The following is a 26,238-nucleotide window of genomic DNA, read 5'->3' as shown; positions in this document are numbered from 1 at the left end:
TACCACAATATCTTAATACAATAATTAACAAACATATCAACATCATTAGATATCTTGTTGTTTTTGTAGGGAACTTGTACAATTTGTGTTTCTCAAGTACAATTTGGTTCCTCTTCAATTCTGAAATGGAGCTTAGGCAGTGCCACATTTGTAAAAAAAAAAAAATCTCTCATGTCCTGTGATAGAAATTGAAGTCAGTAATCTATTCAGGAAAGTCTTCTTGAGTTCTCAATAATGCTTCCTGAATTATCAACAACACTTCCTGAATTTTCAAATGTGATTCGTAAACACATCAATACACAAGCAACCAGCATTAAACAATAAGAAATACACAAGCAACAAGCAATAAAGGTGATAATGTGGTATAAGACTATAAGTGGCGAAAACACATCAATACACAAGCAACAAGGATTGATAACATGGTCTGACATCAACAATTACGGTAGCAAAACTCTTTGAAAACCAAGATCCTACACACACAAAAAAATTCATTAGTGGGACCTAACACGAAAAATCCAAAATCAACCAACTTCTATCATAACTACAACATCACCATTAGATCCAACAAAACTAGCAAAGCTACCATCACCATTGTATCCAACGAAACTAGCATCACCATTATTATAAGGAGAAAAAAATTCACAAAGAGTATACTAGTTTAGGAAAACCAAATCATTCATAGAGAATACAATCTACAATAAAGAATTTATTAAAATTTACTAAAAATTTTGTAGAACCCATAAGAATCTACTAAAATTTGCACCCAATTAGTTTAGGGTTTTGAAAAATTAGAAAAATGAAAATCACACACACATAAAACTTAAAGTTTCTATAATATAACGAGAATAGCAAGTGAAAATAGATACAACCCTTACTTAGGAAAACACAATGATAAAGCGTCGTGTGGAAAAGAGGGATTGAGAAAGAAGGACAACCATAAAGACAGACCGACGACGATGATAGACTAATGAAGTTAGAATGACGACAAGAGATTGGCGAGTGGACAAGAATCTGAGCAATCTCTATATCAGGTCTCTTCAAGTAAGGGAAGGCGAGGAGATGACCGTGAAACAATGAGTGACTGAGGTAACAACAATTTTGATCCTTACAAGCAAAAGAAGTACACTACAAGGAGATGGCATATTGGCGACAAAACAAGTTGAGGCAAACACAACGGTGGCAAGGAGATCGAAGTTCGTGATGCGAGTCGAGAGGATAGCCGAGGAGATCAAATTTTCTCAGACGAGTCAAGAGGCGAGAAACAAAAGTGTTTGAGTAAGGTTATTTTAGTCAATTGTGTTAGTAGCAAATGTCACAAATGGAAATTTGAGGACCTTGTGGTATTTTTGGCCTAGAAACACAAAACTATGGTATTTTTGACAATTGCCCTATTATATATTTTATTTGTAATATGTATCCTGAATTCTTATATTCTAAATTATTTATTTATTAAGTTTCCAAACTAAAAAAAAAGTTTTTATCGTGTTTCTAAACAGAAAATTCTAGGAATCGTGTTTTAGTGACTTGTTTCTGTGTTTCCATGATTTTCTATTTTCAAAATGTTTTGGAAAAATAAAACAAACCTTAAAAAGAGTTTCCACGCAACATAGATCAAAACAAGTTGTTTATAAAAAACATTTTATATGAAAAATGTTTATGGTTTTCCTGTAGCTTGCGGTATTGGGTTGTTAAGCCAATCCATGGTGACCTAATAGGCTAATATTTATGATGAAATGAGAAAAAAAAAAAAAAAAAAAAAATTGAGAGATGCCTATTTTATACATTTGTTTTTTTTATCAAATAAATATTTGGGGTTTAATTTACAACATTCTCGAATCTCCGACTACTCATTGTGCAAAATTCTGAAATAAAATCAGACCCCTTCGCGTTTTCTTCTTTAACAGTTCCAAATTCCATCGTCGTCGCAAGCACAGATCATCTTCAGCTCTGAAGCCACCTCAAAGGTAAAAAAAAAAACGTCGAGATCTTCCTTCTCCTTTTGGTTCCTGCTTCTTCGTTCTTCTTATTCCAATGCTAGATTCGCTCGCTTTGCGTTCTGATTTCTTCAGATTCTATGGAAGTATCCATTGCAATTCTCTAGAGATCTGGGATGAAAGTTTTGTACAGTTTTGATGAGTTTTTTTTTTGACGGCTTTGAATCGTTAAGATATGGAACAGTGTTGGTCCAACGATGTTAGATTTTGATGTTATGATCTATCATTTTCATAACTTTGAAGAGATCTGATCGTAAAGTTTTGGATTGGGAATGAAAAATTGAAATATAAATTGGTTTTAAGGAAAGTATAACTTAGTTATGGAGTCGATTTGGTGGCAGTTGTGTAGAAATCGTAATTTCAGGACCGGCCTTGATGGCCTATATAATTCTTTCAATAGATCTTAGTTCATCTGTTCACAGAAATCAAGATCTTGGTATGTTCAGTGCTGATCTTGTTTCTGAAACCAAAGTCTGATTTTGTGTGTGTTTTTCAGGTATATCTTGAATCAACAACAATGGCAGGGACTAATGTAAGTATATCTCTTAGCTAATTGAATACTGTTGGGGATCATACTTGCTGGTATTCATAATGAAACCTAGTCTTGTGATGCTTTTCGGTTTGTTACCTTTATGCATTTCGTTGTGTTGTGATATAATGAAAATTTCGATAGTTTTCTTAAGTTGAGAAGCCGGTCATGTATGTTTCTTGGTGGTGATAGACTCTTTTATTTATGTTTAAAAAAGCTTTATCAGTTATTCATCATTTTTGGCTTCACCAAATAGCTCCATGGGTTTGTAATGACCTATTTAGTCAAGCCATAGATGTTGAGTAACTGATACCATTTTATTTGATTGGCCGCTGCAAATACTTAAGGAACTTAGGCTTTGGAGTTTGGACCCTGTGTGATTATCTATATGATTGGTGGTGGCTTGACTGGATATATTATTTGCCTTGCTGTTGTAGAAGTTCAACCTTACATGATCTTTTCATTGATTCTCACGTCTGCTTCTCTTTTTTAATACTTGGATGCTGACTGTCTGATCTACAATGAACAGGATTCTTGTCCTTTGGTAAAGAATATTCTTCTTCTGGACTCTGAAGGAAAGCGTGTGGCTGTCAAGTATTACTCAGATGACTGGACTACTAATGCTGCCAAGTTAGCTTTTGAAAAGTATGTCTTCTCAAAGACTTCCAAGACCAATGCTCGCTCAGAAGGTAAGGCCAAATTGAATTCCACGCATGCAGTTATTATATGTAGTTCTCTGTAAGTTGTATTCATATATGAATGTGAAAGCTACATGATTTTTTTGCTTGTTGGCTGTCTTCTGGGTTCCTGACTCGGTATCTCCATATTCTCTGTCTTAATTCACTTGTACGTGTGTGTAATTTTTTTCTCTTAATGTTACTTTTTGCAGCGGAGATCACACTGTTGGAGAATAATATTGTAGTCTATAAGTTTGCCCAGGACCTGCATTTCTTTGTTACGGGAGGTGAAAATGAAAACGAGCTCATCTTATCATCTGTTCTTCAAGGCTTTTTTGATGCTGTTGCATTACTTCTGAGGTATTTAGCCCACCTTAACAGATGACTATGTGCCTTTTTATCATCATCTATATACAAAATCAACGTTGAGCATCCTTTCTCCGTACAGGAACAATGTTGAAAAGATGGAAGCCCTTGAAAACTTGGATCTCATCTTTTTGTGCCTTGATGAGATGGTTGACCAAGGGTATGCTACATATGCTCTCAGATACTATTCTACAATTTTCCGACTATGTTAGTTTCGGAGATCTAACATTTATTCCTTGCGCAATAGTTATACTCATATGCAACTCTTAAACATAGGCGGGTAGAAGTAAAAGATTGCTGACTTTAGCTTGCCATCGAAATCTTAGCAATTAGGTCCACTATATGCTGATGGAGTTGAGTTACATTACATACATAGTGATATCTGGTATTTAGGGGCTGAGAGAACTTATTGTTTGATAATTGGTGAACAACTTCATGCAGTGTAGTAAGGTGTTCTTGTAGGGCTTAGTGCAGGATTATTGTCACTATCTTACTATCTTAGGGGGGGGTGCCGGGAAATTGTAGATTTGCGAGCTCAGCAACATACCTTTTACGTTGGTTAGTCGATATTAGTTGAGAACTGAAGGTTTAAAAGGATAGTCCAGGAAATTCGTTGGGGCGTTTTGGAATTGTTGAGAGTTTAGAGACTTCCCTCGTTAATGGAGTCTCTTGTGAAGTGTAATTCTTTGGTGAATTATATGAATAATATATAATAGGTTTGAATCCCTATCACTTCATTACTCATGGTTGTGTTGTCTTATGGAAACATGTTCAGGATGGTACTTGAAACAGATGCCAATGTTATTGCTGGAAAGGTAGCAATGCAAAGCACAGAAGCAAGTGGTTCACTCTCTGAACAGGTGAGATGCAATATGATTACTAACTAAACTACACAACCTTTGACCAAAGCGATAGTCTTTACAGCGATTATGCATTTGACCATTTCGTGATTTTTGAATTGTAGACATTAACTCAAGCATTGGCAACAGCTCGGGAACACCTTGCAAGAAGTCTTCTTACATGATTTTTCATCTTGGGAGCGAAATGGTATATTCATGAGCCCCTTGTAACCATATCTGAAATGGTTGCCGTTCATTAGAAATCAATCCCCTATTGTCTTAACTATCTTTATGACACTGTTTTTTTACGATTTTTTTTTTTTTTTGTTTTCGTGGAATTTAGATTATATTATTCCCCTTCTTGTATTCTCTCTATATGATGGTGTTCTTGCGGAACTATTTTTGAAGTTGAGGATCAACAGCATATGCACTAGTGATTTCTGAGTTAATTCATATTTACTTATATAAAAATATCTGAGCAATCACACTGAGCAAATGATTTCTGTTTTTCTGAGTTTTATGGAGAATCATTGAATGATGTTCAACGTTCTTTGTAGACCCTCTTTCGCATAAATACGAATATGTTTCTGTTGCCGCCATTGAAATGATAAATATTGATGCTTGTACGTTACTGAATTATACCTCCATAGAATCAAATGTTTTACAAATCTATGACTATGAGAGACGATATCAAGTGTTGTGGTTTAACTGTTTAAGCCTTGTTTTAAAATTGCTCGAAGAAATTAGTTATTTGATTGCCAACATAGAATGCAGATGCAACTATTCAGGAGGAAACTATATTAAACAGAAGATGTGGGAATCCATTTACGAATTGTTAAGAAAACTGGGAAATGCGTTCATTCTGGCTCCCAGGAAATTATCCCAACAATACTGTTAGATTTTTTTTTCTCCTTCTCATCTCTTACAATTTTGTTACTAACTAAAAAAAGATAGTCATTATTAATACCCTTTTTTTTCTCAACAAAACATTAATTAGAAAGCCACTCCATAATTAGTAAATGTACAAACAAAGTTAAGTCTACTAAAGAAAGTCAAAATTCATATTTAATAGAGTTAAATTTAAATAAATTCAGTTTTGGTAAAAAATAATGAGTTAGATTTTCTCAATCTCTTAATCATTAGTTGCATTGGTGATCTAGTAGATTTTTTTCCTTATTAAAGGAATACTGGCATTTTTGGTAATATTTTCTTAAACAAAAGCAACATTCATTAAATTATGCTTTCATTTTCTTCAAAATAAAATCTAGGCATATATAATACATGTTGAATGTCTTCTTATAAATAAACCAAATTACACCCTAAAAATCCTAATCAAAATCAAGCAAACATGAGCAAATCAGTCTTTGTTGTTGTCTGTATCAGTTTATTGGTTGTTCTAACCCCGACTCTAAATGCTAAAATGGTGAGTTACCCAAATGGTGATAGACATTGTGCGATGGCGCAAGGCCAAGTGATAAGTGCATGCTTGCAACTAGTCAACGGACTACAACATGCGGATTGTTGCTATGCTATAAACGATGTAAACAGACACGCAGAGACACAAGAAGCTCGTATATGGCTTTGCAAATGTTTCCAAGAAGTTGTTAAGTTGTCTCAATTTCCAAAACTTATTGGTATGCCTGAAAAATGTGACATTCCTAACGCTGTGCCTTTTGATCCCAAAACGGATTGTGCAAGGTATGTAGGATTTTCATATATATATATATATATATATATATATATATATATATATATTATATATATATATATATATTTATGAAAATATGATATGATATAAAACAAAATGTCACTAGATAAAATAACATAATAGTTCTATTAAAAAAGTACATGAAATTTATATTTGAGAAACGATTAATAACCAACGCCCCCATACACGAAAATGTTATCTGCCGGCTTTAACTTTTTGATTTTTTGGAATAAATATATTTAAATGATATTTTTGGAAGATAATACTCATTTTATTGATATTTACAAAATATTGCCTAATAATTTTCCTAAAGAAAATAATCATCTAGGACTTAACTTTTCTAATTTGGAATAATATTTTTTTGCTGCAGTATTATAAAGGTCTGAAGCGAAGATGAAGTCACAAGAAAATTAATTATAGCGATCAATGTACTTCATTTTTTTTTTTGGTCACCATAACATGTTCCCGAACAAATAAGCATATGTTTTTAACTAGCAGTGTTAGAACATAAGTTTATCGAAATTATATAAAGATGTGTTGAAAGAGCACATATGATATATGGAAAAAATTTCCAACTATAGAGAATCCAATTGTTCTTCTTCTTACCTAAGCTTCCACAAAAAAAGAAATTAGATTTAGAGACTAATACATAAGTCTGTATTAATCAAGCATATGCTCTGATAATAACTTTGGTATATTATTTTTTTTGTTTGTTTGAGTGACGACGACCGTCTCTGTCTCTGTTACAAAAAAAAAATGGATGTTGAACCAAACCCAAACAAACATCATTGGTGGTGTAAGCCTGAGACAGGGTCGTAAGACTCAAGGGTTTCATAAGAATATGAATGGAAACTCTGCTTTTGCTGTCTGTACGTATATTCTCAGACTAATCACATTGAAGCTCTTTTCTTCACTTTCTGTCAGAGTAAACATGGATCATGTAACAACTTTCTATAATCTAGTAAGGTTGCAGCTGTGTATATTATTTGTTACTTTTACCTCTGAACTCATTATTTTGTCTCTTTTGTTTCTTGTGGCTCTGACGGGTCTGCATGCTATGTTGAAACTTGAAACTCTCATACCCTACTTTCTTTTCTTTTCTTTTTTTCTCTTCGAGCGTTTTGTTTTTTTTACCCGACACCACACCAAAGTGTCTGAGAGAGTATCAGTGGATCCATAAGAAGCCCAAAGTAGTGTCCAATGAGGGAATGAGAAGTCCATTAGCTCATGTCATTAAGGTTTTAATTAGCAAGCAAAGATTCATATAAAGTCTTCAGAACATCAATGTAAGTTAACCTAGACAGTTGCCACTGGGAGCAACTCCCCTCTTAACCCAATTATTAAGATTAATCTAAAGTTACTAATTTATTCTTGGTGACAATTAATCTAAAGATCCATCTTCTTCTTTACATTTCAGTTTGATTTTCTATATTTCTATCTACCTTAATTAGCTCATTTAACCACTAATCTAGAGAATCTCCTACACAACTCATTCACTTTAAGTTTGTTTTAGGGTAAAGCTGACGATCAGAAAAACAATGGAGATTGATTCAATACGAGATGCTTTCAAACATCCACTAAAGCATATTTTATATATAAAAATGGAATATGAAGAGAAAAAAAAAACTCCAGCACCGTTCCATAATTAATAGTAATCTTGTTGTACCGATAACAAACTTAAAAGATCGATACTATTCCTTATAAATTATCTCGATGGCGAGTAAAATTACAGCTGCTACACCCGCACCCGAAATAAACCCAAAGGAAAAATATTTAGCCTTTATCTTGTTAGTCCTTGAACCATCTCTATCTTGTTGTGCAACCATCTCTTGAATTGCTGCCGTAAGATTTTGAACTTGTAACTCTAATTCTGTAGTAGACTGTCTTATCTCGTCGTTCTCATTGACTGGAACGTCACCTTTTGGTAGAGGCATGAATCCTGAGCGTAGCAAAGCTCCTATAAGACAAGTTACTAATTAGTCTTGCTTGTCTTGAGTTAAATAATCTCTCGTATTTGTAAAGGACCCAGGAAAGCCTAATAAATCTATACTAGTATTTTTGCAGAAGTTTTTGCTCAAAAATAATTTTTAGAAAGTTTTTGCATTTAATGTCATTTAATGCTTATATTCATATCCAAACAAATTTAGTTAATTATCTCTACTATCCTTATAACCAAACATAATTAAAATATTTTAAATATTTATATATATAATATTCTATAAATAATAGATATATTTTAGAAATTTTATTTCATATTAAATAAAATATTTTCCTATCATCTTTTTTGATTTTATATTTTAAATGTAGTAAATCATCATATAATACATCAAACTAATAAAATGTGTATTTTTTTCTGTATATATTGTGATTTGAATTTTGTTTAAACGAACATATATTATTCAATTAATATAAAAAGTGTGTGTTCAACATACATATATAGTAAATTTACTGTATATAGTAAATTATATAATTTTAAGAAGTTTATAATTTATAATTGGTATATCTAAACTTAATAAAAAGTTTCAAATTATGAATATTTAAACATATTGAATTTTCAAAATAACACAAACGAGTTATATTACATGACGGGTTATATGACATTACATGATTGAATTGATAATATTAAAAAATAAAATATCATTAATATGATACTTTAATACAGGTTAAATCTTTATTTTATTATTTTAACAACACCAATATAAAATATGTCGAATAAAACTGATTTAATTAATATTTTATTAAATAAAAATTGTTGTGCGGTATACCATGAATTTTATACTAAATCACTAAAATTAACAAAAACATACATTTGCAAAATTATTATTAAAATAGTATATTAATAAAATAAATCAAAAAAATTATCCCGCGGTGTACCGCGGGTCATAATCTAGTTTAACTAATAAAATTCGAACTTGGTGAACAAGTTTATATTTATTGAGAAGATACATCATACATGAGAAATATAAATATATTTGCAGCAAATTTAAAGGAAACTTGAATTTATTTATAGATAATAACTACAATATTAAAAAAGAAATGTTAAAAATTCAAAAGAAAAGGTATTAAAAATATGATGGAGATTCGATAAATGTAAAATAAGGTAAATTATTAGTTAATGACTTGAAATTGAACAAAAAAAGTGTTAACGACATTGGGCCACCGCCACAACAATGATAATAGCCTGGTAGGAGTGGCTAAGTGATATTGGTGGCAGTCCGCAGTTCAACTGATGTTCATTTGTTAATAATTACTTTATATATAGGAGATATCCAGTGCAGATTAATATTTTTCTAAAAATTATAATATAATAATAAAAATATTGTTATATTTCTTTTAAAAATTTAGATAATATTTTTTTTAATAGTCCAATTATTCGGTAAATTTATATATATCTTTTTAATACTAATTATTTTAAAATATTAGATTATTTTAATTTGTTTAATGTAAATTATAGTTTTATATTATTTATTTGTTGTATTTGCATCATTATTTTGTAAAATATTTTGATGTAGTAGTTATGATATTTTAATTATGAGCAAATAAAATTTATTAATTTATCAACCACATAAATTTAGTTTTACCAATCCGCCAATGTGGAAAATTAAAACAAACACTTTATCTTCATAGATTAAGTAATATATCTTCGCTTTTAAAAAAATCATATCACAACCTATGCAGAAAAATTCTACATATTTATTAATCATAAGTACTATATGACAATTCAAAAAAATTTGTAAATAAAATAAAGGAAGATTTTCAAAAATACTTCTTTTCCTATATCACTTTTTAAAAATACCATATCATGTTATCCATTTTCAAAAATACCCTTTTTCTATATATAAAATAACTAAATTCTAAGCCCTAAACTCCAGATACTAAACCCTAACCTCTCAAAACTATATCCTAAATGTATAATAGAGAACCCAAACTTAAAAAGAAAATTCTAATAATTAATTTAACATTTTATAATTGTGCAAAAAGGGTAAAAATGAAAAAGTTTAAAAATGAAAAAGTTCAAAAAAATGTATTTTAGAAAAAGGATATTTTTGAAAAGGAGTATTTCAAATGGAGTATTTCTAACAAATTATCTAAAATAAAAGATAGATGATAGAATAAAGTAATATTCTTTTACGAGAAAACCCTTCACTTGAAATAAACGCAGGTCAATACTACAATTTTGAAAGTCACCCGTAATATAGTCCTTCTCTATCGATGGCGTGGCAGTTTAACAATCATGCTTTTTTCAAGACAAAAAATGGCAAGACATTCTAATATTTGTTTTTCTAATAAACAATTAAAGTATTTGTTTTTCTAATAAACAATTAAAGAACAATTCAATTGTCTACTTACATATAAAATCTTAACAAAATTTCTGAAATTTAGTTATCTATACTATTAATTTGGAAAGCACACTTAGGAATAAAAAAAATAATTAATCATGTATCACATGAAATATCCCTACGAAATAAAAAGGGAAAAAACAAAGAAAAAAACAATTGTGGACAAAGATGTAATCTTAAAAGTAAAAAACACACGCGGGTCCTCTATGTTTGGCTACTAACATATTCGGATCTTTGATAAGGTAGCTATGTGTCCAAACAAACTGGTTCTCGTAATCCTACAAAGTAAATAAATTCAAACAGCTTGGCAGCTTGCGTTTAAATTCGAAATAAAATTCTTTTGGGTAATCATTTAATCTCCAACAAATAAGAGATTTTAAAGATAACCGTTTTGGACAACTTACCATTTTCCAACGTCACCGGAGTAATAATTGCCATATTTTTCGTCTATAAATCTGCAAAAAACTCACCGAATCAAAACAATATGGTTGAAATACCTATCATATCATTTTGGTTACTCATTTAATTTCCAACAAATCAGGGATTTCGAAAACTTACCAAACGTAATATCAATCATGGCAAACAAAAACGTTAATTAATCTAATGACATAAAAAATCATCCTTTATCATATCAATTCTAACCGAAAATAAAATAAACACATTAAGTGACAATCTTTCATTGATTCACAGAATATTCTACAATTTACACAATCACAACAACTCATAACTCAAATTTCTATATAAACAAGGCTAGACGACATAAAGGAGCAAATACCTCAAACCTAGAATAATAAGTCAGATAATCACCTTTTTAGAAGAGATGGCCACCAATGATGCAAAAAAAAAAAAAATCTCGAATTCAAAGTAAGTGTATCACATTTGATCCCAAAGTTGTATAATCTTAATTCTCTTTATGGCTAAGCACTATTTATCATAATATGAAACTAATGTCACTATTGTCATTATATGAAACAGGATGAAGAATACGTGTCCAATACAAGGAAGCCTACACCATGTATCAACTCTCAAACTCGAAATTCACAAAGGAATTCTACTGGATTAATAATCAGGTTCCAAATAGTTCAGTTTTTCATATTGTTTTTCATATGTGATCTCGGATCGAATCAAACGCAATATCAAGATTAGGTCGGCGAATTTGGGGATTTTATCAAATCGGAGAAATTACAAGATCAAGATGGTGATGGAGCAAGTTTTGACGCCGGTGAAGGAGTTTTCAGCGGTGGAGCAAGCATCGGTTGAGATTTCCGATCAATTGTCAGAGTTGGGAACGAGGATTCGAGAGGCCGAAGATCGCATGGATGCCAAGATCGAGGTCCATGATCAGCAATTGATGGAAATTAGACGAGAGTTAGATTTTTTGATTCAAGATTGGCCAAAACAAAAGACGGTGCATGAGGTTGGTGATTTAAGCCAATCAGAAGCTCCAAGATCGCACGATCAACTTAATCAGGTACCATTTTCTTCTCAGGAACCTTGCCTTAGTGAGATTAGGCATGGTATTAGAGAGAATCTTCTTAGAAAGTGGAAATGCCAGTGTTTGAAGGATTTATGATGTACGGATGGATCGCCACTGTCGAACGTTTCTTTCGCATGGGTGGGTACAACGATGCAGAGAAACTAGCCTTAGTTTCAGTGAGCTTGCAGGGAGAAGCCTTGAGCCTGGTACAATTTGGAAGTGAATAGGAGGAAGTTTGAGAGTTGGAGTCAGTTTAAAACAAGATTGATGCAGCAATTTGGTAAATCGAAGATTAGAGGACCATGTTTAAGTCTGTTTCGTATCAAACAAACAGGAACTATATCTGATTATGTACAGAGGTTTGAAGACTTGTCTTCTAAAGTGACAGGCTTGGATGACCAGAAATTAGAAGGGATTTTTCTTAATGGGTTAACTCAGGAAATGCAGGAGTGGTTCTTATACAAAAGCCATGTAATTTGTCTGAGATGATGGTTGTAGCTAGAGCTTTGATGTTGGAGAATAAGGAGATTTATGGATCTGATTATGAAGTGGTTTTGGTAAAAGAGTCAATGCAAGAGTCAGATTCAGCTAAGAAAGAGAATGACTCCTCTGAAGAGAAATTGTGTCATCAACAAGCTTCAGACTTGGAAAACATCAAGATGGCTTTGGTAAAAGGTGATGGTGAGATGTTTAAGACTTTGACTAGTATCACAACAGTTTCTTATGCATACCAAATGTTCAGGCAATTGTCTCCACAGACAGAAAGTTTGAAAACAAAGAAGAGAAGTAGATATTTGAAATCATGGATGTTCAAATACAAGCCAAAGAAGGTAAGACTTAGGAAACAACACAATCAAGACTATTCGCACTCTTGGAGCAGAAGAGTGAGTTGGAAGAGAAACAAGAAACTGCAACATCTCCATCAAATGAGGTTACTGTCACTTAAATTGAGATACAGGAACAGTTTGGTTAATTCCCAACAAACAGTGAATGAACATGACAAAGGGAAGTGGTTTGCGTGTGTTTACAAGAGTGGCAAAGAGCATATGGCTGTTGATTGGTGGTCTCCGATTGGGCTTGACAGAAACCCTGCAACTCATACATCTATGTTGTTGCCTACAACCTCCAACCTACAACTTCTTACTACAACTCAGAAGAAGGTTACATACAAAGAGATTAACCAGGATTTTTGGACTCCACTAGCGCTGGAACAGTTTATAAAAGGAGACACTCATGTTCAGCATCGTACTTCATGTGAAGGTTCCAAGTTTGAGGAAAATAAGAGTTTTGTTTGTGTGCTTTGCTTGGACGATATACTTCTCTATTTTATGCAAGAGAAAATTTTGCAAGGACTGGTGGTTTAAGTTCAAAGATTTAAGGACTGCAGTCACTGTTTTTCCATCTTCACTACATTTGCTACATCACAGCTTGAGGACAAGCTGTTTTGAAAGGGGGAGTATTGATAAGAGAGTGAGAACTGTAACTCACAATCTTATCAGGATCACACGGAGAACCATATAAGAGTCACCCAATAATCAAATCCTTTCCTGCAAGGATATCACCTTTAAAAGGTGAGAACCTTTTTTTTTTTTTTTTTTAACATTTGTGCCCACTGCTATAAGGACGAAATGTAAAACCTTTCTATAAGGGCGACTTTGATCATTTGTGTCCACAGTTTCCAATAAACTTACATTTTCTCCGGTTTCATCTCACTTGGCTCAGGTCAATGATGTTTCAGAACTTCATCCAGACTAGCGAAATAGCAATTAAAAAGGTTAAGTAATTAAACCAATTGTATAATCATGTATTATAAAGTCTTTTAATAACTTTAAAACAAATCAGTTTGATTGTTTCTATTGTTACTTACATCTATATTGTCTACTTGAATAACAGAATAAGCACAATGATAAAATTGAAGCCAGCCCGATTGGGAACCAAGGTTAAGGATCAAGATGGATTGTTTTTAAAAAAAAAATCCATGCTCATATGTTGGCTTTCTTAATAGGTCAACACAACACGCTTTCAAGTTACATATTCTCAATAATACTCAAAGAAGAGGTACATAAATTTCATTATTTGATTTGCATTATCCTGAGCATGCCTTTTAATTTGAAATTGATATGTATGTGCATGGCTATGTGTAGAGTGATATCAACAACAGTGTTCCTTTGGACAAGGATAGCAAATCACAGAAAAAACAATGATTTATGTTTTCAGAAAACAATCAGTCGTAAACTACACCAAACGACAATGGAATTACAGAAGATTATATGAAATAAAATACGTATCAAACTTAGAACTAAAAGATGAATAAGACTCATACCTGATTTACATTTCACAAAATCTACTGCAAGTCTATATTGATGAGAGGAAATATATCAATTAGTTTACAAATCAAATAACAAATAAAACTGTTAAGTTGGAATGGAGAAATAGATCCAATCACTACAACACTGTTTAAATTGCCACTTTTTATAAAAAAAGTAAATTAAAATCTTTGTAAACAACAAACTTCATGTTAACGAAAATTTGTAGGAAAATTAGATTAAATTGATGAAGAAAACGCATCATACCCGATTAAAATTTAAAGAAACACACAGCGAAAATCTGTTAAAATGAAAGACAAAAATTAGGTCTCAAACAAATAAAAAATTCAACCGGTAGACGAAAATGAAAAACCAGATCCAACTGTTAACTTACCCGTTCAGACAATCAAATACTCTAACAAAGACAAATATATCGAAGAAGTATATGGATTTTAAAAATATATGGGTATATCGATTTCGATTCAGCTGTTATCGTCTATGTTTCGGTGGAAAGAAAAATCGATGAGGAGTGGAGAAGATGACCCGTATTTTGTTTGACGTTTCATTTTTTTTTTTTTTTACCTTTTTTCAAGTTTTCATCAATTCTACGGCCCATTACAGTAAAACCATACAGACCCACAATATTCTTTTTTATTCTTAACATTATGATCCATTAAACACTGTAGAACCGTTATTTCTTCGATTTTAAAACTAAACTGAAAAAACAATCCTATAATAATCATAAAATTTGCTTTATTATTAAATACTATGTAGTTTGAGAAAAATAAATATAAAAAATAAAACTTGCACGTACGTGCGGGTCGGTTACTTCCAGAACAAACATGAGTTCTATGTACAATATCATAACCATCAAGTTCTCGTGTTTGTCAGAATCTAGTGTTGACTAGTATTGACCGGCGTTAACCAATTGACAGAAATTTTTTTTTTTTTTTATATAAAAAATAAATAATAACAACATAACTTTACTAAAAAAATATTATAATAACAAATATACATTTTCATTTTGTAAACTTAAAAGTTGGTTTTAATGTTTTTCTAGATGTATGCTCTTTTGTTTTCTTTAACCAAGAAAAAAAAACATTAGTGGATATATTTCAAATGACATAATCTTATAAAACTCCAACTTTTGAATTTACAAAAGAGAACTTGATTTTTAAAAGGAAAGTGTATATTTTAGGACGGGACGGGTTCCCAAAACAAGACAAACCATATATGGGACGCGACGGAATCCTGAAACAGACGTACTATCTTTCTCTTACTATTTTTAATACTTTAAAAACAAATTATATTTTTTTTAAACCGAACTGAAAATAATTTGAATATTAAATTGGTATAAAGTTGGATTATGAATGTTAATAACATTTTTTAACAAATACGTTTACAAATGTAACTCCACCTGTATGTAAATAATCAAAACCTAATTGTAATTTATTTTTTTTTGAAATTAACCCCGCACGTATGTGTGGGTCCGATCCCTAGTTAACCTATAATTTCATTGTCTACTTGGATATAAAATCTTAGTTTTTAAAATTCTGATTGGTTTATATTTTTTGTAAATTATTTAGTAATTTTTGTCCATAATTAATTAGAAAGAGAATATATATATATATATATATCGTTAAGCTAATAATTCTTTAAAATCAATTGCTTCACATTGTAATTTTTTACACTTTATAAGGTTAGTTTCATATTTGTACTTCTCAATTAATATAGTAGGATAATCCCCAAATTTTTGGAATAACATTTTTTTTTGTCTTTGTTCCACATGATTCGTTTATTAATAAGATAATTCGCACCGCGTGATCTGATATAATATTTAGCTACTATCATTAGCTTTTTCTTCTACAACTCATTTACTTGTTAAGGCAATGAATGCCTTAATGAATGTTTACAAGTATTTAAGTGGTTTAATTTGAATTCTAGTTTTTGCCTCTCTTTTCTTTTAGATTCTAGATTTTGGTTTATGACTTTTAGATTTTGTGTTAAAAACTTATTAAAATAAAATAGAAAAAGAATTCAAGTTTTGAAAATTGACAAAAATATATCAAAATTTGGATTCCTTATTTTTTAGAAAACCAATTTTCTCATAATCTTATTTGGTCTTAAAATAGTTTTTTTTGGAAAATCTAAAACCACAAACAACTTGAATCCACAGCCATTCAAGGCCTAAATTGTTATAGGGCAAGCAACAGATTATACTTCAATATGAGCAGCTTTCAAACATCCACTATAACGCATATTTCTGAGTTGTCGATCACAATTTGGGTTGATTACTACTTTTAATGGCACCACTTTATATATATTTTTTCATCGTTTTTGCCACTATGAACATATAATTTCGAGGTTTGAAAAAAAAAAATCCAAATACTTTGACTCTATTTCAGCAACCTCATCCAATATCTTAGCATCAACCTGAGTAGTAGGTATTATGGGGATTGTTGATTTAGAACCCAAAGTTGCTTCCATTAAAAATCCTCATCAATGAAAGGTTTAATGGTACCAAAACCACACACAGCAGAACTGGTACCAGACATACACTTTCCACGCTTACCATTTTCAAAACTACATCCAGATGAATTGCTACCAGACAGACGCTTCCCACTTTTACCATTACAAACTCCTCTTTTTAAACTTGTTCTCCATATCAGAAAGATTAGCAACGATCACATCATCTACTTGGCTAGTAAGAGCGACCTCAATTAATGGTGCCAACTCATCATTGCTTGTTCGAAAACTGCAGCCAGACGAATAGCTACCCGACCCCAGATTGCCACCACCGAATACATCAGTACCTCTTTCCCCTGACTTTAAGTCATCTCTGTTTATTCCTCTGTTTCTAGATTCTTTGAAGTTGACAAAAATATTTAAATGACGGTTCTCTCGAAACAATTGCTTGAAGTACTCTAAGCCAACATCGTTAGTAACCAGAATAGGAGAAGTTCTCGCACCCGTCGTGAAAAGCATGTTGTTAGGATAACAATAGCTGAAACAAGCCTTCTTCAAAACAACGCCGAATTCAAGTATTACAGTATCCTCAAGTTCAGCTAAAGTAATCGTTTCCGATACGGGTATGACCTTCGAAACGAGAAACTTATCCACCTCAAATTTACAAACGTCATCCACAGAACAAGCCCACTCGCCGCATAGGCAGAGCCGACCCTTGGGACAGGCTAATGAAGCTCATGCTTGTGGCCGTTTTTTTTTATATACATTTTTAGGCCTTTACATCTAAAAAGTTGTCTTAGTCTAGTTCTTAGTATTCGTGATGCTACCTTTATTTTCTGAGTTCGAGTCTATGAAACAGCAATATATTGTATCTTTATTTCTATTTTTCCTTTTTTCCAACAAAGTGGACCAAAAAAATATTTCATCGCTTGTAGCCCTTCAAATCTTAGCGACGGCTCTGCGCATAGGAAAATACAAAGTTCAACCCTCAAACAAAAACAGATGTTGGTTTATAAAGCACAACCAAACACAATATTGCAATCCACAGAGAAAAATAAAACAATATTGCAGTCCACAGAAAATAACCAAAAATTGATAAAGAAACATAACTACACTAGCCGCCATGTTCCCTTATAAAAACTCTATTCCTTCTTGTCTCCCTTATCCACACAAAAGAAAACTTTATATACTGCTGCTAACATCTAATTTGGAGGGTTAGACACGTGCAAAAATTCAAGCCGCACGATCAGTTTTTTTTAGTTACAAATGGAGGGGGAGCATATAATGGTGAAACCATTGTAATTAGAAACCAAAATCCATTTAGAACCAGATGAGGGGTAAAATTATACCGAAATTAAATGAACAATGTAAAAAGAGCTAAAAAGTATCTTATGGATAAAAATTGTGGTATTGGGTAATTGAATGATAGAAAAGTGCGTTAAAATGGAAAATTTCCAAAAAAAAATTACCTATTTTGGATTTTGGTACATTGGTTATCCAAACCGATTAAATTTTATACCGCAGCGATACCGGTTTACGGTTTACCAAATCAAAGCCTAAGAAAATATCCGCATCTCTCTCGCTACGACGTTTACCCCTTCACACACACACACACCCAACTGTTTAATTTCCCAATTTGTCGCCGACCCTCTCTATCTCCGGTGATTCTCTCCGGAGAATATGTTTCTGGAATAAAACGATGATAAAACGATCCAGCAACTGCGCTATTTGCGATAATACTAATCGTGCTTGTATCTGTAGTGCTTGCGTTAATCATAGGTTTACATCGATTTCTCTAAAGCTTTGTTCTCCATTTTTTTTTTTCTTTCAGAATTCTCATTAGTTTTTTTTTTTTTTTTTTTTTTTTTTTTTTTTTTTTATTATTATTATCTACAGATTGATTGAGTATAACACTTTGTTGAAGTCACTCAAGACTCGAAGAGATACTTTACATTCAAGATTGAGTGAGCTATTAGAATCTAAGGTTTGGTTTTTGAGATTGTTCCAAGTTTCATCATCTCTTTTGTTCTGTTATATTTGATTTATGTTTTGGATTCGTATCTTTTTAGGGTAAAGCTGATGATCAGAAGAATTGGAGATTGATTCAAAACGAGAAGCTTTCAAAGTTGAAGAGTAGACTTAAGAGTAGTAAGGAATTAGTGAATCAAGGGAAGGTTAAGATTGAAAGAGGATCTTGTGATCTTAAAGTTAAATATGGTGTTCTTGATTCAGCTCGTTCCACGGTACGAAAAATGTTCAATGCTTTATGATGAATATGTGAAAGATTCGAGTTTGGTGATAACTCTGTTTTTTGCAGCTTGAGAAAATTAGAGTTGAACAAGTAGAGAAGTATTTTCCTAATTTAATATGTACACAGACCCTTGGTCATGTAAGTAAGCTTAGCTCTGAATTGGTTTATCCGGTCATGTATTTTGTGATGTGTGATGTCAAGAGTTGAGTTTTCTTGATTGCAGATGGCAATTTCATCTGAGCGTCTTCATAAGCAGTCAGTGGTTGTGAAGCAAATATGCAAATTGTTCCCTCTACGCCGGGTACATATATTAGTTGATAAATTGTTTCTGTTTATCTTTCTGGACTAGTGTTTTACACTAGTTGCTATGTACTGTATTTAGGTATAAATTGTTTCTGTTTATCTTGTTGGAATAGTGTTGTACTGTAGTTGCTCTGTACTGTATTTAGGTATAAATTGTTTTTTTTTATCTTGTTGGAGTAGTTTTTTACACTAGTTGCTCTGTACTGTGTTTAGGTTAGTCTTGACGGAGAGAGTCAGAACGGTTCAAGTCGTCAATATAATCTTATTTGCAATTCACGTCTACCAAGTGGTTTGGACCCTCATTCCATCCCATCAGAAGAGCTTGCTGTCTCTTTAGGGTAATGTTTTACTCTTTCTTTTTGAAGGCTATGCATTTGGGTTTCAACCTTTCCTATTCCGTGGTATATATCCGGTTTTGTAAGACCAAATTTTGACATGTGGAGCAGGTATATGATCCAACTGCTGAACCTTGTTGTTCACAACTTAGCCGCTCCTGCACTACATAGCTCAGGTTTTGCGGTATGATTGTTTTATCTTCAATACATTTGCATTGCAAGTAATCACCATACAAAAGTAATCATCTATCAGCAAAAGATTATAGTTCACTTTCTGCTCTTGTAAACTCGTCCATGTCTGTTGGTTTTTCACCACACAGGGCTCTTGTTCCCGTATATGGCAACGAAATTCCTATTGGGACGCAAGTCCTCCTACTCGAAGGTACAATCCTTTTTCCTCTTTTTGGAGTCATCATTCTACATAGATGTGCTTTGAAAGATGGTAAAAATAAACGAAACTAAACCAGTCATTTGTTCTGTTGCAGCAACGAGTATCCTCTCTTCATACCCTGCCGGAATTATTGCTCAACCAGCGTTGAAAACTCATGGACAGATAAAAACTCCAGCAACTTTGGTGTAGCTTCCATGGAATCCGATAGAAAAGAATCCCGTCTGGACTCTACTGGAAACAACAGCTTTAAGTACTCCGCTGCTTCTCCTCATTCGATTGAGTCACACAGAGATCTGCAGAAAGGGATAGCTCTTCTCAAGAAAAGTGTTGCGTGCTTGACAGCATATTGTTACAATTCACTTTTCCTCGAAGTACCTCCCGAGGCTTCGACTTTTGAAGCATTTGCCAAGTTATTGGCCACACTTTCGTCATCAAAGGAGGTCCGATCTGTTTTCTCCCTGAAAATGGCTTCTTCAAGGTAAACCAATCTTATGTTTGACGCACGTATCTGCACATATATCCTCTTCACATATTGTTTCTTTTTTCTCCTTTTGTATGGGGATCTATATATAAGTGTATAGTTTGCTGATACGTTTATGTGTTCTGATGATGCAGATCATGCAAGCAGGCTCAACAACTCAACAAATCCATTTGGAACGTTAACTCTGTCATCTCAAGCTCCTTACTTGAAAGTGCCCATCTTCCGGTACATGCTAATTCCTCTTTAACCCATTATCATTTTTTTTGTAGGAAACTCCCAAACATGATCAAAAACCATATTAGCAGCTTAAGGACCCATTAAAATGATTTGAAAATTGATATAACTTCTAAATATGTCGTAACTCGTAACACATTAGATCTTTTATCCAAATCCTTTACCAATGGCGAAACTTTGTAGATGTTGATGGATTCATCTGACATTTACTTGGATGAGTTGCACTTAAATCCGCATTGATTGGTGTTTGATTTTGCATAAGCAGTTCATATGTTTGTTGCCTCACGGTTTCTTTCTAACGACACCTCTTAATTATTTTCGAGCAGAGGAACGCAAGTTATAACCAGGATCAAAACTCAGGAGCCAGTTATCTCTCTGCAACCGCATCATCAACCCGGAAGAACAACGATATGAACGGATGGGATTTGGTGGAGCATCCTAAGTACCCGCCACCACCTTCACAGTCGGAGGATGTTGAACACTGGACTCGTGCTATGTTTATCGATGCTAAGAAGAAATGAAGGGTTGATTCTTGCTTGTTGAGTGAAGCGAATACTTTGGTATATATGTCTTACAATGTACAGAAACACAGATCGTCGGTAGATTCTCTGTTTCGTCTTGCGTTTAAGAACTGACCAAGACAGACGGATCTTATTATTTTGGTGTTAGTTTCACTATTTCAATTTCTAATTTGAGGTTTTTAATAATTACATATTTAAGTAAATACCATTAATTCTATTCATCAGAGGTAGAGGTTTTAGTTTCAGCAGTTAGAACTCCTACGTTTTTTTTTATTAACCTAATTAGAATTGGATCAATGTCTTGAAACCCACAATAAAAAATCTAGAATGCCAGTGTTCTAATAATTAATTTCGGGATAAATATTTTTATTGGCGAGAAATTATGAAACGACTAAAAAACCTAAAAAAAAACAAGAAACTACAAGCGCAACCAAAGAATCCGATCCAAGCCTATATCCGACCCAAAAACATAAATTAGTTCATCCTCCTATTGATGGTTATTTACCCTAAAAGTAAACACATAAGTTTATATGTTTCTCTCGCCCCATCGCCGTCGAGGTAAAAAAAGATACCGTTCATCCCACCGCGGCGTTCCGTTTTCGATCCGTGGATCCGCCGTTCAAGTTCCGTCGCCATCAGTAGTAATGGCTAATGCAAGTGGAGATGGAGAATACGATTCGACTGCCAATCTTCGTAAAGATCGAACAGAAACCGCCGAGCCGACTGAACCAGAAGATGGTTCCACGAGTGAACTTGCAAAAGAAACTCCAACAGAAGAAGAGGATGTTGGGGACGATTATGTTGTTCCAACAATCGAGATGGAGCCAACCGAGGAAGGGCTACAATTGGCGATAACCGCGATAACCGAAAAAATAGAAGCCGTTAGTGAAGCGGAGGAAACCGTAAAGGTACATACATTTGTTTGGGAATTAGGATTAGGAATTTAGGATTTCCTGATTAGAATGGATCTGATTATTAGGATTAGGAGAAACTGAAGATTGGCAGTCGAATTGGTTCAACTAGTTGAACTCGGTTCAACTAGTTGAACTCGGTTCAACTGGTTCAAGTGGAATTAAGAATCTAATTCATTTATGTTTGAATTTGCAGGATACAGATGATGATAACGTTGCGGAAGATGATGATTCCCAACCAATGCAGCGAGAAATGATATACAAAGAATCTGAGTACACCAAAGGGTGTAAGATTATCACTAGGTGTAGTGTATCCCAAAAGAAACAAAGTGGTTCAGAAATCATTCCCAATTCAAGCATATATTCCACATGCCTAAAGAGCAAAACCACATGACTCAAGGTATGTGGATGCTTCTGCTTCGCACATATCGTACGAAGATGGAAAAAGAGTGTTGGTTTGTGGTAAATGGAGTGCATGTACTGTCTTGAAAGAGCATGTCTTGCTAACCGGATTGGACTGTCATGAATATCCGAAGGGGTATGAGAACTTGGGAAGATTAAATTTTGTCAAGGACATGTTTGGGAGGACTGAGAAAATTAAAATAAAATATGTGGAACAGAAGCTGATGAAGATGCGGAAGAAAAGCTATATAGAGAGGAAAAAGCTCACTATCTTGTTGTTCTTATGCAAGATAGTGAAAACAAACTCTAAGGGTGATGGAAACATAGATTCTTTTCTTCTACGAATTGTTGATGATTTGAACACTTGTGAGACTTCCCCTGGGGGCATTATACATTTGAAGAGTGTATGAAAGGGATTCAAAGTGTGCTGAGGAACTGTAAAGGCACTGTGAAACCAAAAGCTCAACCAGCCTTTTCTGGATTCATTGTTCCTCTAGAGGTTTGTATCATTATTTAATGCTTGTAAGTTTTGTATTTGTATATTTATGATATTAACACTAAAAATTTGTAAATGTTTGTGTGTAGATTTAGGCATTTGAGTGTGTTCCACAACTTGGAAGAAAATTCAGAGAAGTTGTACTCGCAGAGGATGACTGCCCAAGGATGTGTAAGCACAAGTTCAGTGAAAGTGCCCTTAAGGGTTTTCCAATGGAAGATATTAATGAAGAACTTGGGGATACCAAGGTAATAGTTTCTGAAGTTATTTTGGTATTATAATAATTTGTTATAAAATTCAGTTGAAGATAAATATGTTTGCATTCACAGATTATTACTAGCATCTTGGAACCAGACTTTGGTGAGAAATCATTGTTGCGTCGAATCATAGATGATGGTTTTAATGATGGGATGAGTTTTATTGATCCAATGGTTGATAGTTGGAGAGAGCGTCTGGCTATAGAGAAGAAGAAGATATGTTGGAAACAATTGTACGACTTGGACTTGATTTCTAGGGGTTTACTTGAAAAAGGTGAAGAAGACCATGAAGTCGGAGAGGAAGGCCCTGAAATTGATACAGATGAAGTACGTGAGAATGTAGCTGCAATTATTGCATCGATTAGCTCACTAAAGGAGACAGTGACCAATGGCTTCGAAGACATGCTTAAGAAGGTTACCGACTTGAGTCGGAGAGTGGACGCTCTTGAACTATATGTAGCTGGTGAGATAGAGAAGGAAGAAAAGAATGGGATACACTTTGGGACACCAACGGATTATCAACCAAATGATTATCAACCACATGATTCTCAACCAAATGATCCTCAACCAAATGAATCAAGGGAATTGGTGGTATATAGTGGATCCCGTGTCCATATATCTCCAGTTGTGTGTGAAACTAGTGAGTATTTCGGATCTCTTAATTAAACATTTCGGATTTGTGTGAAACAGTTGATTTAGATTTGGTTCTTACATATGAAGGTGGCAATGAAGAGAATAGCGAGAGTGAGATGAAGGTGCAGGAGAAGAAGAAGCACAAGAAGCCGAAGGAAAAGAAGATGAAAGAGAAGGTGAGTGGAACTGTAATAAAAATTGGGAAGAAGCGAGAAAGGCAACCCTCTAGGCTCATAAAGACACCCTTTGCAGTGGACCAGAAGTGATAGAGAAAGAACAAATGATGGGTTTTTTGTTTTTTGGGTTGCCTTGTTGTATTTAGGTTGGTGGTCGGATTGTAGTAACATTGAATTTCGTTTTCGTTTGGTTGTCGGAATTACGCTTATGGTAAAACTAGATTTTCTTTTTGGTACAACATATTGTTTGGTTCAGTACAACTGTGTTTGGTTATGTACAACATATTGTTTGATTTGGTACAACATATTGTTTGATTTGGTACAACTTAGTTTGATTTAGTACAACTGTGTTTGATTTGGTACAACTGTGTTTGGTTAGATACAAATGTGTTTGGTTAGATACAACTGTATTTGGTTAGGTACAACTGTGTTTGGTTTGGTACAACTGTGTTTGGTTAGATACAACTATATTTGGTTAGGTACAACTGTGTTTGGTTTGGTACAACTGTGTTTGGTTTGGTACAACTTAGTTTGATTTGGTACAACTGTGTTTGGTTTTGAATAGGGTTTAATGCACAACTAAGATAATTCTCGAGCAACCATAAATAGGAAAATATTAAACATAATTTCAGCTTAAACATAGTTCGAACAAACATACTGAGAGAAGGTACATGCACAACAAGATCATTAGGAAAACATAAAGTTCTACCACTTTGCAAGTAACTCCTTGAGCCTACCAATCTCACAATCTTTCTGGGCTAATCTCTCCTTAAGTGCAAGAATTTCAACATGCATCACACGAAGTGTCTCTCGAATTGACTCTAACTGAGGGTTTTGGTGCGCCAACATAGCCTCCTTCTGGCGAGTAATTTTGATGTCTAGGTGTGTCAGCTCCTCTACAACTGCTTCATCCCACCACTTTGAAAGGTGTTCCTTACCATCCTAATAGACCAGGGAACAATTACATGACATGACAAATAAGACTAATTTTAACATCCAACAGACTATAAATTCTCACCTCACTCTTAGGACATTTGTATATATTTTTTTCCTTTATTCTCGCCCCAGTCTGAAACTTCCAGTTTGATTCGTTCCCCACACCAGCACCATGTAGGAACACCCCAATTATCGTCCGCTCTAGCGCCGCCACTTTCATAACTTGGTTCAGATGAAGAACTTTGAGTATAACTGATTGACATAACTCTGGCAAAAAAAGAAGATGATATAATTGGATATCAATAAGATAGGGAGAAGATGAAAAGTAGATGGATTTATCTTCGTGTGTTGTAACGACGGAGAGAAATCACTTGGCCGCCGCTTTTTTCTTTACTTGTCTCTCTCTTTTTCTCTCAAAACTAGAAAACCCTAGATCTATGAGGAGAAAAGGAAATAATAAAATCGAGTGGGACAATGCCAAATTATATATGGACAAAAACATTTTGTTCACACTATGTTTTGTGGGATCCATTAAAGTTATATCTCCATTTACACTAGGTTTTGTGGAACCCAATAAGGGAGGAATATACACATAGTTGTATGTAGTTGATCATTTGTACTACAACATATGTAATTGTATATTTCATGATTATTGGAAATATTCAGTTGGCCTGTGATAAATATTATTTATTAGTAGTTGGCCACATGATTAACACTATTTAATTGCGTTTACAAATGCTTTCATCAAACTACTTTCGAAAAAATCATAATTTTGATATATGTGGCTTCATGTGAAGTGATATCTTATTAAGTATTCCTTACACAAGAAGGATTGTTTTATGTGAAAACAATAAAAATGCTGCTAAAAGTAACAACATCCTCTTATATTATTTAATGCTTGTTTAAATCCGAATTACTTTATTGGAAGATAATTATTTAATGTTTGTTTATATCTGAATTACTTAATTGAAAACAATACATAATTGTACTAGTTGTACCTTCCGAATTTCCTGATAATTGAAAACAATATACAATTGTACTAGTTGTACCTTCAGAATTTCATAATTGAAAACAATACACAATTGTACTAGTTGTACTTTATGAATTACATAATTGGAGGACAATACACAATTGCACAAGTTAACAATATACAATTGTACTAGTTGTACCTTCCGAATTAGATAATTGAAAACAATACACATTTGAAGT

The 26,238-nt window shown here is 33.3% G+C and overlaps 3 protein-coding genes, 1 long non-coding RNA gene and 2 pseudogenes across 11 annotated transcripts; 4 read left to right on the top strand and 2 right to left on the bottom strand.

Moving 5' to 3' along the window:
- Window positions 1–1,810: 1,810 nt before the first annotated feature.
- LOC104736889 (coatomer subunit zeta-3) lies at window positions 1,811–4,876 on the top strand. Its single transcript, XM_010456974.3, has 7 exons — window positions 1,811–1,964; window positions 2,491–2,526; window positions 3,053–3,212; window positions 3,413–3,560; window positions 3,649–3,726; window positions 4,342–4,426; window positions 4,531–4,876. Exons 2-7 carry the CDS (start codon window positions 2,512–2,514, stop codon window positions 4,588–4,590), a joined length of 546 nt encoding a protein of 181 aa, XP_010455276.2. The 5' UTR covers window positions 1,811–1,964; window positions 2,491–2,511; the 3' UTR covers window positions 4,591–4,876.
- A 2,782-nt stretch (window positions 4,877–7,658) lies between these two features.
- LOC147929614 (uncharacterized) lies at window positions 7,659–14,858 on the bottom strand. Of its 5 annotated transcripts, XR_015578542.1 has the most exons (6): window positions 14,631–14,858; window positions 14,504–14,537; window positions 14,254–14,285; window positions 13,622–13,681; window positions 10,858–10,908; window positions 10,416–10,731 (listed from the first exon to the last, which is right to left on the bottom strand). It is a non-coding gene; the product is annotated as an uncharacterized LOC147929614 (long non-coding RNA). The 5 variants fall into 5 exon arrangements; XR_015578543.1 differs by lacking the exon at window positions 13,622–13,681; XR_015578541.1 differs by lacking the exon at window positions 14,254–14,285.
- On the top strand, window positions 11,220–14,151 carry LOC147929615 (uncharacterized). 4 transcript variants are annotated; one of them, XR_015578538.1, is made up of 5 exons: window positions 11,220–11,317; window positions 11,429–11,924; window positions 12,009–13,501; window positions 13,653–13,704; window positions 13,824–14,151. XR_015578538.1 is itself a non-coding variant. In XM_087482310.1 (2 exons), the coding sequence occupies exon 2, from the start codon at window positions 12,416–12,418 to the stop codon at window positions 13,292–13,294; it is 879 nt and encodes a 292-aa protein (XP_087338436.1). In that variant the 5' UTR covers window positions 11,220–11,317; window positions 11,429–12,415; the 3' UTR covers window positions 13,295–14,151. The 4 variants fall into 4 exon arrangements, 2 of the variants coding, with proteins under 2 accessions (XP_087338436.1, XP_087338437.1); XR_015578537.1 differs by having other exon boundaries at window positions 11,429–13,501; XM_087482310.1 differs by having other exon boundaries at window positions 11,429–14,151.
- A 3,387-nt stretch (window positions 14,859–18,245) lies between the features above and the next one.
- On the top strand, window positions 18,246–21,421 carry LOC104736892 (uncharacterized). The gene is made up of 11 exons (XM_010456977.2): window positions 18,246–18,481; window positions 18,599–18,686; window positions 18,772–18,945; window positions 19,020–19,091; window positions 19,177–19,254; window positions 19,470–19,594; window positions 19,703–19,775; window positions 19,912–19,973; window positions 20,077–20,460; window positions 20,598–20,688; window positions 21,024–21,421. The coding sequence occupies exons 1-11, from the start codon at window positions 18,402–18,404 to the stop codon at window positions 21,216–21,218; spliced, it is 1,422 nt and encodes a 473-aa protein (XP_010455279.1). The 5' UTR covers window positions 18,246–18,401; the 3' UTR covers window positions 21,219–21,421.
- A 441-nt stretch (window positions 21,422–21,862) lies between these two features.
- On the top strand, window positions 21,863–23,950 carry LOC147929613 (uncharacterized protein At3g43530-like; annotated as a pseudogene).
- A 757-nt stretch (window positions 23,951–24,707) lies between these two features.
- On the bottom strand, window positions 24,708–25,292 carry LOC147929612 (uncharacterized protein At4g04775-like; annotated as a pseudogene).
- Window positions 25,293–26,238: the final 946 nt, after the last annotated feature.

The sequence above is a fragment of the Camelina sativa genome, chromosome 13 (assembly GCF_030686135.1).
Source record: "Camelina sativa cultivar CO46 ecotype springtype chromosome 13, ASM3068613v1".
NCBI classification, from domain to species: domain Eukaryota; kingdom Viridiplantae; phylum Streptophyta; class Magnoliopsida; order Brassicales; family Brassicaceae; genus Camelina; species Camelina sativa.
The sequence above is the reverse complement of the archived record's forward strand: the minus strand, read 5'-3'. Positions and strand labels throughout refer to the sequence as shown.